At 39.3% G+C, this 16,701-nt stretch overlaps 1 protein-coding gene across 1 annotated transcript in view; it reads right to left on the bottom strand.

Moving 5' to 3' along the window:
* MSH3 (mutS homolog 3) overlaps window positions 1-16,701 on the bottom strand; it is a 214,980-nt gene that overhangs the window by 61,635 nt on the left and 136,644 nt on the right. The window contains exons 18-20 of the mRNA XM_065406009.1: window positions 14,114-14,221; window positions 6,828-6,942; window positions 1,712-1,869 (exon numbers count right to left, since the gene is read on the bottom strand). Coding sequence (XP_065262081.1) covers window positions 1,712-1,869; window positions 6,828-6,942; window positions 14,114-14,221 — 381 coding nt within the window. The remainder of the gene's footprint in view (window positions 1-1,711; window positions 1,870-6,827; window positions 6,943-14,113; window positions 14,222-16,701) is intronic.

The following is a 16,701-nucleotide window of genomic DNA, read 5'->3' as shown; positions in this document are numbered from 1 at the left end:
AAGAAAACTGTTTCTGTGCTTGTTTCATTTAAATTAAGATGGTTAAAAGCAGCATTTTTCTTCTGCATAGTAACGTTTCAAAGCTATATTAAATCAATGTTCAGTTGTAAACTTTTGAAAGGATCACCATAACGTTTTGTTCAGAGTTATGTACAACCTCCATTTCTCACGTGTTCATAACTCTGAGGTTCTACAATATTTCACCCACCATGTCTCTCTAATAAAAAGGTTGGTACGTTCAGCTACCTTTATGCAGGAAGCCAAAAATTATCTTTAAAACTTTCTCTAAATGGAATGTTGTTACCAATGCAATAAATAACATACCTTACAAATTTCCATTTCCCATCAGCAAAGGCTTATTCGGTTGATTAATAACACATTTTGACCTTAGGTTTGTAAGTATGAGAAAACAGGTAGGAAAAAGACAGCTAATAGCTATTTTGATGTTTCAACTCCAATTAACATCTAGTAAGGTAACAAATTGTTTTCTAAATTCATTAGATTGCTTGGCATGGAAGTGTATCATGTGATATGTTGTTCCTTCCAACTATGAAAACAATGAGATATAAAAATGCAACATTTTTATACAATAAAAATATTACTGAGAGATTACACAGACTCCTTTTTTCCCTAACTCTAAAAGGTACTCAAATGCCACAGTAATGGGCACTGTAGGGCCTGGTCTACACTGGGGGGGGGGAGGGAGAATCGATCTAAAATACGCAACTTCAGCTACGAGAATAGCGTAGCTGAAGTCGACGTATCTTAGAGCAACTTAGAATCACCTACTTCGCGTCCTCGTGGCGCTGGATCGACGGCCGCCGCTCCCCCGTCGACTTTGCTTCCGCCTCTCGCCAAGCTGGAGTTCAGCAGTCGACGGGAGAGCGATTGGGGATCGATTTATTGATCCCCGATAGATCGATCGCTACCCGCCGATCCGGCAGGAAGTGTAGACGTACCCTAGGAGAGGTTATATAGAAGAGATCTCTCCCAGAGGAATATGTTATTTTTGAAATTTAAATTCTTTGGCTTCAGCAATCTGACCTTTTTGCAGTGTGAGAGAGAGAACCAAAAAGAGAGGCAGAAATGGGGTGGGGGGGGGGGGGGGAAGGGGAAAAATCACAGCAGGATGTTTTGTAGAATCTATTACAGCTACAAAATACAAAAATTTGGGGTTTGTTAATATTCTTACAACTTTATTCAGCACTGTTTTTTAAACAAATCTGACATTTTGTGCAAGTTGAACTGGAATGACTAATTTTTTTAAATGAGGTAAGGTACAGTAAAATGAGGTAAGGCTCAAGGATAACACATAAAATATGTGGGACAAAATTTTCAAACTTAACTGTCTACAGTTAGACACCACTGTACTTGGCATGATTTTCAGATATGCTGAGCATTTCCCGCTACCATTCACTTCAGTGCAAATAGCAACTGCCTACCATCTTTAAAAATTAAGCCAGAAAGATTCTGTTTAAAGATTCAGACTTTAGGCATTCAGGTTTAGACATTCTGGCCGGATGTTTTATTGAGGGGTAAGAAACCAGAAAGTGGATAATTCATTTAAAAATAACATAATTTTGAAAAATATAATTGCATATGTAGCCCTAAGTTAAATAATGAAACTGTACTCAGCAGTGCAAAAACTGTACTACAGTAATTCCATTCCACCCTCCACCCCCAGAACATAAAAGAAGTTTTGATAGATTACCTGGTAAAAATACCATCCACAACTCCAACTGTGGACTCCTCTGCAGGAACATAGGAACCAATCTGTGCCATGATCGTGATCAGTGCAACTTGTTTTATGTAGGAGCTCTTTCCACCCATGTTGGGTCCAGTAATTATCATTACCCTTTCTTTGTCCCCCTGGAAAATGCAAAACAGCTGTTAAATATACACTATTGAGATGGAGTGCTTATTTAACTGACAGTATGTTTTACAATGATGTATGTGTGAGATGTATGTACAAAGGGTATGTTCTCAGTATTTAATATGCCTTCTACATAATAAAGTTCTTTTCCTGAGGGGAAGAAGCAGCAGCTTAAAAAGAAAATTATTTACTTCTAATAATAATTCTTTGAAGAAACCATTTAATAGGATATCCACTTTTGTTGCCCCGTGTACAGTGTGACACTAGTGGGAATTCCCCTAATTTCATAAGAATGTTGACTCTGTGCTTGAAAAGGTTGTATTTTCTAATATGATTAGAAATGTATCCTTCCATCCCACACTACATTACTACAGTAATAATGGTGCAAAACACTACGTTTTACAAACCACTACTGCAGCATTAGAACGGCCATACTGGGTAAGACCAATGGTCTATCTAGCGCCGTATCCTATCTTTCGACAGTGGACAGTGCCAGATGTGTCAGAGGAAATGAAAAGAACAGTACAATTATCAAGTGGTCCAGCCCCTGCTTCTGGCCATCATAGGCTTAGGGACATCCAGTGCAGAGGTTACATCCCTGACCATCTTGGCTAACAACCACTGATGGACCTATCCTCCACGAACTTATCCAATTCTTTTTTGAACCCAGTTACACTTTTGGCCTTCACAACATCCCTTGGCAATGAATTCCTCAGGATGACTGTGTGTTGTGTGAAGTAATACTTCCTTTTGTTTGTTTTAAACCTGCTGCCTATTAATTTCATTGGGTGACCCATGGCTCTTGTGTTATGCCCAGGGGTAAATAACACTTCCTTATTTACTTTCTCCAGACCATTCATGATTTCATAGACCTCTACCATATTCTTTCAAGATGAACAGTCCCAGTCTTTTTAATCTCTCCTCATATGGAAGCTGGTCCATACCCCTATTCATTTTTGTTGATCTTCTCTGTATGTTTTCCAATTCTATCTTTTTTGAGATGGGTGACCAAAACTGTATGCAATATTCCAGGGGTGAACGTACCATGGATTTATATAGTTGCATTATGATATTTTCTGGCTTATTATCTATTCCTATCCTAATGGTTCCTAATATTCTATTACTTTTTTGACTGCCACTGCACATTTTGTGAGATCCCTTTGTAACTTTTCACAATCGGCTTTGGACTTAACTATCTTGAGTAATTTTGTATTGTCTGCAAATTTTGCCACTTCACTGTTTACCCCTTTTTCTAGATCATTTATGAATATGTTGAACAGCACTGGTTCCAGTTCAAATCTTGAGGACCGCACTATTTACCTCTCTTCACTATAAAAACAGACCTTTTATTCCTACCCTTTATTTCTATCTTTTAACTCGTTACTAATCCATGAGAGGACCTTCTCTTTTTACCCGTGACTGCTTACTTTGCTTAAGAGCCTTTGGTGTGGTACCTTGTCAAAGGCTTTCTGAAAGTCCAAGTACACTATATCCACTGGTTCACCCTGTTCCACATTCTTATTGACACATTCAAAGAATTCTAACAGATTGAGATATGATTTGACTCTTCCACAACATATTGTGTTCATCTATGTGTCAGATAATTCTCTTCTTTACTATAGTTTCAACCAATTTGCCTGGTACTGATGTTAGGTTTACTGATCTGTTATTGTCAGGATCAATGCTGGGAGCCTATTTTAAAAATCTGCAATTTCATATTTGAGTTCCTGCAGAACTCTTGGGTGAATACCATCTGGGCCTTGTGACTTATTACTGTTTAATTTATCAATTTGTTCCAAAATCTCCTTCATTGAAACCTCAATCTGGGATAGTTCCTTAGATCTGTCACCTAAAAGAATGGCTCAGGTGTGGAAATCTCCCCCACATCCTCTGCAGTGAACACCAATGCAAAGAATTCATTCATTTCTCTGCAATGGCCTTGTCTTCCTTGAATGTATCTTTAGCACTTTGATCATCCAGTGGCCCCACTGACTGTTTGGCAGACTTTCTGCTTCTGATATACTTTAAAAAAACAATAACCACCTTTGCTATTAGTTTGTGTCTTTTGCTAAATTGCTCTTCAAGTTCTTTTTTGGACTGCCCAATTATACTTTTACACTTGACTTGCCAGAGTTTATGCTCCTTTCTATTTTCCTCAGTAGGATCTGACTTCCAATTTTTACAGGATGCCTTTTTGCCTCTAACTGCCTCCATTACTCTGCTGTTTAGCCATAGTGGCATTTGTATAGTTCTCGTTTTGTTTTGTTTTTAATTTGGGGAATACATTTGGTGGTATTATGTTTTCAAACAGTTTCAAATGCAGTTTGCAGGCATTTCATCCTTTTTACTGTTCCTTTTAATTTTCATTTTTATAGCGTCCTCATTTTTTTGTAGTTCCTCTTTCTGAAGTTAAATGCTACTGTGGTGGGTTTCTTTGGTACTCCCCCCCCCCCCCTTCAAGGATGTTACATTTAATTATATTATGATTGTTATTTCTGAGTGGTTCAGCTATATTCACCTCCTGGACCAGATACTGTGCACCACTTAGGACTAATTCAAGAATTGCCACTCCCCTTGTGGGATCCAGGACTAGCTGCTTCAAGAAGCAGTCATTAATGGTGTCTAGAAATTTTACCTCTGTATCCCATCCTGAGATGACATACCCAGTCAATATGGGGATTTTATTGGGTTTTTTTGGTGTGTGTGTTTGTAGCCACTCTTATCTCCCTGAGCATTTCACAGTCACCATCACCATCCTGGTCAGGTGGTTGATAGCATATTCCTACTGCTATACTTTTATTATTCAAACATGGAATTTCTATCCATTGAAATGTGATTCATTTAAGATTTTTACTATATTTGACTCTATGCTTTTTTTCCCCACAAAGTCCCATTCCCCCACCTACAAGACCTACTCTATCATTCTTATATATTGCGTACTCTGGCATTACTGCATCCCATTATCATTCCACCAAGTTTCTGGGATGCCTGTTATATCAATATCCTTGTTTAATACCAGGCAAGTTCACGCATCTTAGTATTTAAACTTCTAGAATTTGTATACAAGAATTTATCAAATGTATCAATATTTAGTTGTCTGCCTTCATGTGATATACCTGAAGGGGACTTTTTTTATTTGGCAGTTTCTTTTCAGTTCCTACCTGTACTTCATCAAGTTCTATCCTTTCCTCTTTACTAGGACCTAAAGTAGCCCCTTTAATAAACCTTCCCCTAAGGAATGCCTCTGCCCAATCTGTCTACTCCTCTGCATCTCTCAGCTTTCTCCCAGCCCTTATTTGGACTGACTATTGTATAACACTAATATTTTTTCTTTCATAAGGGCTACCCTGACAACACTTTAAAAGCTGTTGCAAATGTACCAATATTAACTGCCAATATTTTTAAGTATTCACAGTTCTATAACTTCATCAGTATTTTAAAATGTGTCCAGTGATTAACACTTAGACTTAATAGACTCCTCTCCTAATAAAGAATCTAGAATTCTCATAATTTCTATTTTTAATTTGGATTATTTAAGTGATATCCCTGTTTCTGTACATGAAGAAAGAATCATGGTACTTCTAGGACTCCCATCATCATATCTGACCACCACCCAAATATTTAAAAATGGATATATCTCTATTTCTTATTTCCCAGCCTGTAGAAGAAATAGCTTGTTTACACAAATATGTTTTGAAGTAATAAAACCAACTTTTAGGTTTGAAGTCCTATCGTAAACTTGATACATAGGAAGAATAGTTCATGAACATTTTTAAGACGAGATCAAGGGAGGAGGAGACATGTTCATGTTATGGCCCTGATAGAAAGGCTCTAGCAATAGTTTCAGGCAGGTAAAAAACACAGTTCAAGGCATTTCTGCAGGCACAGTCTCCTGATAATTCAAACTGTTTTATTTAAAAATAGAAGCATTTTGATGAACTAGGTTCCGACCCACCATCCACAGAAAAGTAGAGAGAGCTGGAAACAACACTAGAATCAACACTGATTATGCCAATATCACCCGGATTCTATCTATTGCTTCTGTAACATATGAGTTGCTAAATTATAACATTAGAACATGGCTAACAGAAAAATGTAAGATGATTATTGAATAAAATGCCAGATTTTTTGGAAATACCTTTTGTAATTAGTTCTGAGTTGCAGAAGAATTTTTTAATGTTCATTTTGCACTGAAGCAACATACAACACTTTTATATCAACATTCTATAATAGCTTTGAAAAATAATTCATATGTAAATGTATGCAGTACAAGGTAGAATATATTTTACCATAGCAACAGTTCCATATCAACACCCACAATAAACATAGAAAAATAAAGTATGCAAAGGCAGCTGATGTTCAGAAGTAGGTTGAAAGTATTTATTTCTGTTTGTACAAAGCAGAAGTGTAATATTACAAAAAAAATTTGAGGTGAATATTTAGTGGCAAGGATTAAAAGACCTTGTAATTCCTGAGAGAGATTTTAGTTTCTCAGAACTTAACACGTCCCTTCCCCCAGCCAAAATCATAATAGATATGTTTCTCAAAAATATCCATATAAAAAAAATGTGATCTAATATTTTTCTGCATTAGCTGTATGTTAATACAAATCTTTTGTAATAATGCTTATGGTTCCTTAGAATAACCTCTTAAATTCCATTTTTCCCAACCATAATCATACTGTCTTTTGAGGTCACCTTTTCAATTTGTTTGTGCCACTTGTCTGAATGATGCTGTAGAAGTGTGAAACTGGCTGTTTGAAATTAGCAAAACATTGATAATCAAGCAATGTGGTAAAACAGATGTGGACATGGATTCAAGAGAGATCTTTTGAAATGCAAGCAAGCAGCCATCTGTATAATTAAATTATTTATTTAATTTCCTGGACCAGAAGCAAATTCTAGAATCCTTCCTTTGACTGATATTCAATCCCTCATTATAGCCCCATACTTACGGATAGGTTGGTGCTGTTTGGAACATACTGATCTTGTTCTCCTAGCAGTATATCAATCACAGGGTGTCTGCCATTTTTTATAATTATTTTTTCCCCTTTATCTTGCACAACTGGTCTGCACAAAGAAGTAGACATCAGTACACTGTTCATTACATTTAATTATTTAGGAATATCATGATGAAATCTTAGGGAAGGCATTCTAAACAGCATACAGATATCTTTTCAATAAACCATAAACAGATGAAAAATGAATTCTAGGGCAGAGTTATGCAGAATCCATGATTCTCACACAGATGGCAGATGTGTGGATTTGTGGGACTTTTAAAAAGAGGTGTGAAACATTATGGGATGCAGATAAAATTATGGGATGGAGAAAACTGCATCCTGGGGCACTGAAACCATGTTCCCAGTCACCCCTGCGCAACTCATTTGCTCCCATGAAGCACTGCAAACCATTCCCAAAACACACTGCACTAGATGGTGGCGAGTTGCACAGTGGGATAGTTACCCATGGTGCACTGCCCTGTGCATTGATGCAAGCGCTTCTAGTGAGGACATGCATCGCCGACACAAGGAGCGTAAAGTGGACATGCACAGGCGATTTAATTACTGCGGTGACTGTATGTTAATGTAACTCAGGCCTGGTCTAACCTACAGAATTAGGTTGACATAAGGCATCTTACGTTGACCTAACTCTGTAAGCGTCTAGACTAAAACGTCCCTCCCACTACACCCACTTAATAACTCAATCTTCACGAGAGGCACAGCGCTTAAGTCGATGTAGATAGGTCGACACAGTGTCTGTGTAGACAGTGCCTTGCTTACATCACCTGTTGCCACTCAGTGCTGACAGCTGGAGCCCTGCGGCCCCGGGGCTGACAGGCGGGGCAGCGGGACGATAGCTGTCAGCCCCGGGGCGATGAGGGGATTACAGTGGACGAGAAGCTGGATATGAGTAAGCAGTGTGCCCTTGTTGCCAAGAAGGCCAACGGCATATTGGGCTGTATTAGAAGGAGCATTGCCAGCAGATCGAGGGAAGAGATTATTCCCCTCTATTCAGCACTGGTGAAGCCACACCTGGAGTATTGCATCCAGTTTTGGTCCCCCCCCACTACAGAAGGGATGTGGACAAATTGGAGAGAGTCCAGCGGAGGGCAACGAAAATGATTAGGGGGCTGGGGCACATGATTTATGAGGAGAGGCTGAGGGAACTGGGGTTATTTAATCTGCAGAAGAGAAGAGTGAGGGGGGATTTGATAGCAGCCTTCAACTACCTGAAGGGGGGTCCCAAAGAGGATGGAGCTCGGCTGTTCTCAGTGGTGGCAGATGACAGAACAAGAAGCAATGGTCTCAAGTTGCAGTGGGGGAGATCTAGGTTGGATATTAGGAAACACTATTTCACTAGGAGGGTGGTGAAGCACTGGAATGGGTTACCCAGGGAGGTGGTGAAATCTCCATACTTAGAGGTTTTTAAGGTCCGGCTTGACAAAGCCTTGGCTCGGAGGATTTAGTTGGTGTTGGTTCTGCTTTGAGCAGGGGATTGGACTAGATGACCTCCTGAGGTCTCTTCCAACCCTAATATTCTATGATTCTATGATGAGACTCCGGTTGTCAGTGCCCCACACCTGATAAGGATCTGCACCAACAGAAGGAGCATAGTGTGGACACGAAGAGACGATTTAATTACTGTGGTGGCTGTAACTCGATCTAACTTAAATTGATTTAATTTTGTAGTGTAGACTTGCCCTCAGGGTGTCACAGCTAAATACAAGGTAGAACAGATGGTTTAGCACAGGGATCGGCAACATTTTGCACGCGGCCCGCCAAGGTAAGCCCCCTAGTTGGCCGGGCCGGTTTGTTTACCTGCCGTGTCCACAAGTTTCAGCCGATCGCAGCTCCCACTGGCCGCGGTTCACCGCTGCAGGCCAATGGGGGCTGCGGGAAGCCGCGGCCAGCACATCCCTCGTCCCACGCCGCTTCCCGCAGCCCCCATTGGCCTGGAGTGGCGAAGCGGCCAGTGGGAGCCGTGGTTGGCCGAACCTGCGGACTTGGCAAGTAAACGAACCGTCCCGGCCTGCCAAGGGGCTTGCCAAACGTTGCCAATCCCTGGTTTAGCATAAGGAGTTAACGTTGTAAAAGACCACTCAAGGTGAAGTGGGCAATTAATACCTCTGTAGTCGTAGGACAAAGGACATTCAGACACATCTAACAAAGTATTAACAGCCCAAAAAACACTGTAGTAGCATTTCAACTATCAAGAAGAGTTCAGAGAGAGTACTGAATGGGCTTCTCTATTATGCTAGATATTTTCACAGGGATTATTCATAAATGCTGATTCATAGCTTGACAATGTACTTTCAAATTATTGTAAAATTTTGAAATTTAAAAAAGTAAATCTGCCTAACAAATAGTGACTGTGCAAAAATTAATTCACTGTCTATATTTTTCTAGTCATTCATTGAAGTCATTCAAGTTTTTTAAAATTAAATAATTTACGGTGGAATGCAATGAAGTAAGTATCTTTATACCAACATTTCTTAAAATTCTGCAAATTTACAGTTTGTGAAAATTGATATAGAAACACAAGACAGACAATATATCCAAAATATTCAAACTCAGAAATGCTAAAATGAGCTAATGTGAAGGTCCGAATTCCAAACTTTCTTTCAGTAGCCCTCAAAAATTAATTATTGACATCTTCCCTGTGGGTTAACACATTAGAGAATTGTAGTAATTCCTTCTGAAGCTTAACTGATAGGCCTGCTCCCTGCCAGTTTAAAAGCTCTAGCCACTGTTTAATATTTGATTAATTATTTAAAGTCCCCATAGTGAATTAATCAGATCTTAGTTTGTTTTCTCATCTGAGTATACAGGAGTAAGATACCAATTCTCTGTAGACCTTGACCGAGATAAGCAAAGTTCTCAAAGGTCCAAAAGTGATCAACATTAGAGAGAGTTGACTTCACTTACACGACACACATTTAAATACACTTCCAAAGGGCTCTTTTTTCTAAAGCAATTTTCTGATAGCTTGCAGATGAAGCCAGCTCACAGTTTATCCATTTACCTATAATTTATTGAAGTTTAATAATATTAAGTAAAATATATTTTAATTGTTTAATATATCCAACTGTTACAATATCTCACAATAGCATTATTATTTATTCCTTCAGTATGACTTAGGAAAAGTATTCTTTTGCAATGATTTCAAGTGTATACCTAATTCTACTTTAGTAAATTTGTAGAATATGTTTAGAATATTTTGGAAATCAAGACAAATTACGTAACAGAAAATTATTTAGCTAAATACATTTTTGTTTTACTGTTAGTTGTTTCCACTAAGCTTTGTATTTACTTCTGCATAGGAAAGGCATTTGAGAAAAGTTTTAAGTGGGTATACAAACCATAAGCCATCAACAGAAGGGAAAATTTGTGGGCTGATAAATATTAGGACTACTAGTTTGAAACACTTAAAGCTCTCATATAATCTGTGGAAATCATCATCTGCAAATATATATTCTTTGTTAATAGAAATGTTAGTACTAAAAAGAGAAAGATCAAAAATTTTTGTATTCTAAATATAACAAAACAGTCTTATAAGAACAAGTGAACAAAATTCTCTCTCTTCATATTTACTCAGCTTTACACCTAAGTTCCCCCTAAGCTGCGCCGCAGGCTATACAGGGGCTCACAGAAGTGCAGCAACAGGGGCCTGGCAGGGAGGGGAGCAAGTTGGGGCATGCAGGCCAGGGCTGCCGTTGGCCTCTTCCCTGGCCCCAGAGCTCCTGTCGGCGGGGAGAGGTCCCCAGCCCCAGGGCTGCTGCAGGTAGGGAGAGGGCTGGGTGGAGTCCTCTGACCCTAGCCCCAGGGCAGCCTGCACCCCAAATTTCTCATCCCCAGCCCCACCCCAGAGCCTGCACCGCCAGCTGGAGCCCTCACCCCACGCCCAACCCTCTGCCCCAGCCCTGAGCCCCATCACGCACCCCAAACCCCTCATCCCCGGCCCCACCTCAGAGCCTGCACCCCCAGCCAGAGCCTTCACCTCCCTGGACCCCAAGCCCTACCCTCTGCCCCCTCCCACACCCCAAACCCCTCATCCTGGCCCACCCCAGAGCCCGCAGCCCCCCACACCCCAGCCCTCTACCCCAGCCCCGAGCCCCCTCCCAAACTCCAAACCCCTCGGCCCCACCCCTGCCACATATCACCTCCATATTGATGCACAAACAAAATTCATTCTGCACATGGATATAAAAGATTTGCCGGAACATTGCTTTACACCAATATTGAAAGCTTTAGCAGAGGTATTACTTGGTATGTCAGCTGAGGACTACTAAATTGAAACAGACTGAAAATTGATCAGCACTGCAGACATTTCAGGACCTACTCCCTGGAAGCATAAAGCTTTGGCCCCAATCCCTACACAGATTTACACAAGTTTAATTTGACACACTGTGAACACTTCATTTGAAGACAATGGAACTATGCACGTATGAGTAAATTGTTGTTGATAAAATGCAAGTCTTTCTAAAAACTTGTTTTTGTCTTTGCATTATGTAACACTGGTCTACAATTTTTGAGAAGTCATCTGCTTCAGAGATAAAATGTGCTATTTATTATGTATTTTGATGTGCTGAATTCAAATATGACAATTAAAACAACTGATTGGCTACTGTTTCTAAGATATTTAAGTTTTTACATTTTATGTCTATGTATATTGTGTAGATAGTAGAGTTTTAATCATAAATTGTAAACCTAGGTCTTTTCATGGGTTTATGGTTGCTTTACATGATAATATTTCACCTGTCCTGTTTATGTAACACTTTAAAAATCAGCAAAAGGGTTATATAAATAAAATTTATTATGAAACAAAAGGCAAAAAACTATTCTGTACATAGTTTAGTCCTATTCAGTGTCTACTCGGCGCTTCTTGGCTTGTCTCTTGTATTCATTAAATGGAGCATCTCTTGTCACTGTCCAGCAATAGTCTGCAAGCATTGATGGGCTCCATTTGCCCTGATAGCGTTTCTCCATTGTTGCAATGTCCTGGTGAAATCGCTCGCCGTGCTTGTCGCTCACTGCTCCGCAGTTCGGTGGAAAAAAATCTAGAGGAGTGTGCAAAAAATGTATCTTTAGTGACATATTGCAACCAAGGCTTTTGTATGCCTTGAGGAGGTTTTCCACCAACAACCTGTAGTTGTCTGCCTTGTTGTTTCCGAGAAAATTTATTGCCACTAACTGGAAGGCTTTCCATGCCGTCTTTTCCTTGCAACGCAGTGCATGGTCAAATGCATCATCTCGAAGAAGTTGACGAATCTGAGGACCAACAAAGACACCTTCCTTTATCTTAGCTTCACTTAACCTTGGAAATTTTCCACGGAGGTACTTGAAAGCTGCTTGTGTTTTGTCAATGGCCTTGACAAAGTTCTTCATCAGACCCAGCTTGATGTGTAAGGGTGGTAACAAAATCTTCCTTGATTCAACAAGTGGTGGATGCTGAACACTTTTCCTCCCAGGCTCCAATGACTGTCGGAGTGGCCAATCTTTCTTGATGTAGTGGGAATCTCTTGCACGACTATCCCATTCACAGAGAAAACAGCAGTACTTTGTGTATCCAGTCTGCAGACCAAGCAAGAGAGCAACAACCTTCAAATCGCCACAAAGCTGCCACTGATGTTGGTCATAGTTTATGCACCTCAAAAGTTGTTTCATGTTGTCATAGGTTTCCTTCATATGGACTGCATGGCCAACTGGAATTGATGGCAAAACATTGCCATTATGCAGTAAAACAGCTTTAAGACTCGTCTTCGATGAATCAATGAACAGTCTCCACTCATCTGGATCGTGAACGATGTTGAGGGCTGCCATCACACCATCGATGTTGTTGCAGGCTACAAGATCACCTTCCATGAAGAAGAATGGGACAAGATCCTTTTGACGGTCACGGAACCCCTAACATCACCTGCCAGGAGATTCCACTGCTGTAGTCTGGAGCCCAACAGCTCTGCCTTACTCTTGGGTAGTTCCAAATCCCTGACAAGGTCATTCAGTTCACCTTGTGTTATGAGGTGTGGTTCAGAGGAGGAGGATGGGAGAAAATGTGGGGCCTGTGACATTGATGGTTCAGGACCAGAAGTTTCATCCTCTTCCTCTTCCTCGTCTGACTCAAGTGAGAATGATTCTGGTGCATCAGGAACCGGCAGTCCTTCTCCGTGGGGTACTGGGCGTATAGCTGATGGAATGTTTGGATAATGCACAGTCCACTTTTTCTTCTTTGACACACCTTTCCCAACTGGAGGCACCATGCAGAAGTAACAATTGCTGGTATGATCTGTTGGCTCTCTCCAAATCATTGGCACTGCAAAAGGCATAGATTTCCTTTTCCTGGTCAACCACTGGCGAAGATTTGTTGCACAAGTGTTGCAGCATATGTGTGGGGCCCACCTCTTGTCCTGATCTCCAATTTTGCAGCCAAAATAAAGGTGATAGGCTTTCTTAACCATAGTGGTTATACTGCACTTTTGTGATGCAAAAGTCACTTCACCACAAACATAGCAGAAGTTATCTGCACTGTTCATACAAGTACGAGGCATCTCTGCTCACTTTGGCTAAACAGAAATGTGTCCCTTTGCAAAATCAAACACTGACAAATAAGAGAGCACGACACTGTATGATTTCTAGAGCTGATATAGGGCAATTTGTTCAGCAGAGTGATGTAAGCTTCGTTATGATTGCATCATCTATGACTTCTAGGAATAACATGATGCAATTCATATCATGTATGACGCAATACCAGCTTCAGATTGCATCATTCATTGTTTTGCCTAAAAAGCAAGTACTGTCCAAACCCAGTCATAGATTTATTCATAGATCCAGTCAAAGATGTATTTTAGTCATTTCTGGTTTAAATTGAGATCCCTTCCCTTTATAACTCACTTATCCTCCGCCATTGCCAAGTCAAGGGTCGTATATACTGACCCAATAGCATATCTTGAAAACTAGAGCCAATCAACAATTTTAAGCATCATTTTCGTTCTCAGTGACCCAGAATTAGTAAAGTTTGACTACATTTATTTCAGAAGCATTTTGGCTGTAGAGCAGTGTAATTTAGATGGTAAACTCATCAGGGTTGAGACCATGCCTTAGTCTACGTTTGTAAAACAATGCTGAAACTTATAGTACTATCAACATATTTATCAGTACATTTTACTGTACTAAGTACGTCAGATCAAAGCTTATTTTAATATTCTACCTTTTAAATCAATAAACAACAGTTTAAAACTGATTACCTGCAATAGGCTCCTTGTTTAGCAACCTTGGCCAATGAGAAAATGCAGTCAACAGTTGCTAGGTGACTAACCGCCTTCAACACAGAGTGATAACATTCACTAAAATGACTATATATGTATAGAAGGGAGAAAATAATGAATAAAATAAATAAATAAATAAATAACTTCATATGAATCCACATGTATTGTCAAAAAATAGCCTTTGCTTGGCTCTCACAGGGCTCTTATGGTATTAAAATTGCACTAAAATCAAATCTCCCAGCAGTCTGTCAAACTTATAATGTGAGAACTCAATCTTAATCATGATGAACTTCATATTCATAGTGTAACCCGGTATTTTTTCTGCACATTAAAAGGAAGGCAAAATGAAATTAATTAGCTAGTATATAAAGGATCTGCAGCTGATCCCTGCTGCCTAATGGACTCTACAAAAATGCTCCTGTTTATCACAGTGGCTGACTGAACTCTGTCACTCACTTCAACTGTAAGTTATCGTAAGAAAAAATCAAAAAAGTGTCCTGACACAGGAGCTCTCCAGGGTCTCTTACAAAACAAGGCTCTTCACCATGGAAAGTTCATAATTTCATTTCCCTTTCTGAGTACAGTTCCTTCAATACATGTATGAAGTTAACAGAGGCAAAAGACAAAGTTTTCAGTAGACTCATTCCCTTAGCCTTAATACATTTCTTCCCTTTCCTGTTAATTAATTTACAGTAGGAAAATTTAAAGGTATAAGGGAAATACAAAACAGTGTAACTCTGATTTTCCCATCTCTATACTGCTCTAGCAGCAAATGTGGGAAATTCACCAAAATAGAAGACAATTTGAAGGGGAAGAACTCAAAAAATTAAAAATGGATCATAAATCAAAGTATCTAAACTCCACAGATGAGAACCAAAGTTAAGAGGCTTAAGGCAAAAAGGATGTGAATCCAATCACTGTCCAAAGAGGTTTAAGCCAAAAGTTGAAAGAATAACTTTTAAACTAGGGCTGTCAATTAATCGCAGTTAACTCAGACTATTTACTCAAAAAAATTAATCACAATTAAAAAGTTAATCGTGATTAATCACAGTTTTAATTGCACTGTTAAACAATAGAATACCAATTGAAATGTATTAAATATTTTGGATTTTTTTATATTTTCATATATATTCTATTCTGTGTTGTAATTGAAATCGAAGTTTTTTATTCAAATATTTGCACTGTAAAAATGATAAACAAAAGAAATAGTATTTTTCAATTCACCTCATACAAGTACTGTAATGCAATCCCTTTGTCGTGAAAGTGCAATTTACAAATGTAGATTTTTTTTTGTTACATAACTGTACTCAAAAAACAAAACAATGTAAAACTTCAGTGCCTACAAGTCCACTCAGTCCTACTTCTTGTTCAGCCAATCGCTAAGACAAACAAGTTTGTTCACATTTAGAGAAGATAATGCTGCCCTCTTCTTATTTACGTCACCAGAAAGTGACAACAGGGATTTGCATGACACTTTTGTACATGCTAAACATTTGTGTGCCCCTTCATGCTTCAGCCACCATTCCAGAGGACATGCTTATGACGCTTGTTAAAAAAAGAATGCGTTAATTAAATGTGTGACTGACTCCTTGGGGGATAACTGTATGTCCCCTACTCTGTTTTACCCACATTCTGCCATATATTTCATGTTATAGCAGTCTCGGATGATGACCCAGCACATGATGTACATTTTAAGAACACTTTCACTGCTGATCTGACAAAATGCATAGAAGGTACCAATGTGAGATTTCGAAAGATAGCTACAGCACTCGACCCAAGGTTTAAGAATCTGAAGTGCCTTTCAAAATCTGAGAGGGACAAGGTGCGGAGCATGCTTTCAGAAGTCTTAAAAGAGCAACGCTCCGATGCAGAAACTACAGAACCCGAACCACCAAAAAAGAAAATCAACCTTCTGCTGGTGGCATCTGACTCAGATAATGAAAATGAACATGCGTCGGTACACACTGCTTTGGATTGTTATCGAGCAGAACCCGTCATCAGCATGGAAGCATGTCCCCTGGAATGTTGGTTGAAGCATGAAGAGACATATGAATCTCTAGAGCATCTGGCACATAAATATCTTGCGATGCCAGCTATAGCAGTGCCATGAGAACACCTATTCTCACTTTCAGGTGACTGTAAGTAAGAAGCAGGCAGCATTATCTCCCATCAAACCTGTTTGTCTTAGCGATTGGATGAACAAGAAGTAGAACTGAGTGGACTTGTAGGCTCTGAAGTTTTACATTGTTTTGTTTTTGAGTGCAGTTATGTAACAAAACAAAAAAAAAAGAAGCAGGCAGCATTATCTCCTGCAAATGGAAACAAACTTGTTTGTCTGAGCAATTGGCTGAACAAGAAGTAGGACTGAGTGGACTTGCAGGCTCTAAAATAGTACATAGTTTTATTTTTGAATGCTGTTTTGTTTGTACATAATTCTACATTTGTAAGTTCAACTTTCATGATAAAGAGATTGCACTACAGTATTTGTATTTGGTGAATTGAAAAATACTATTTCTTTTGTTTTTTTACAGTGCAAATACTTGCAATCAAAAATAAATATAAAGTGA

Source organism: Emys orbicularis, chromosome 6 (assembly GCF_028017835.1).
Source record: "Emys orbicularis isolate rEmyOrb1 chromosome 6, rEmyOrb1.hap1, whole genome shotgun sequence".
In the NCBI taxonomy this organism is placed as follows: Eukaryota; Metazoa; Chordata; order Testudines; family Emydidae; genus Emys; species Emys orbicularis.
Note: the sequence above shows the minus strand (reverse complement) of the source record. Positions and strands in the feature narration are given on the sequence as shown.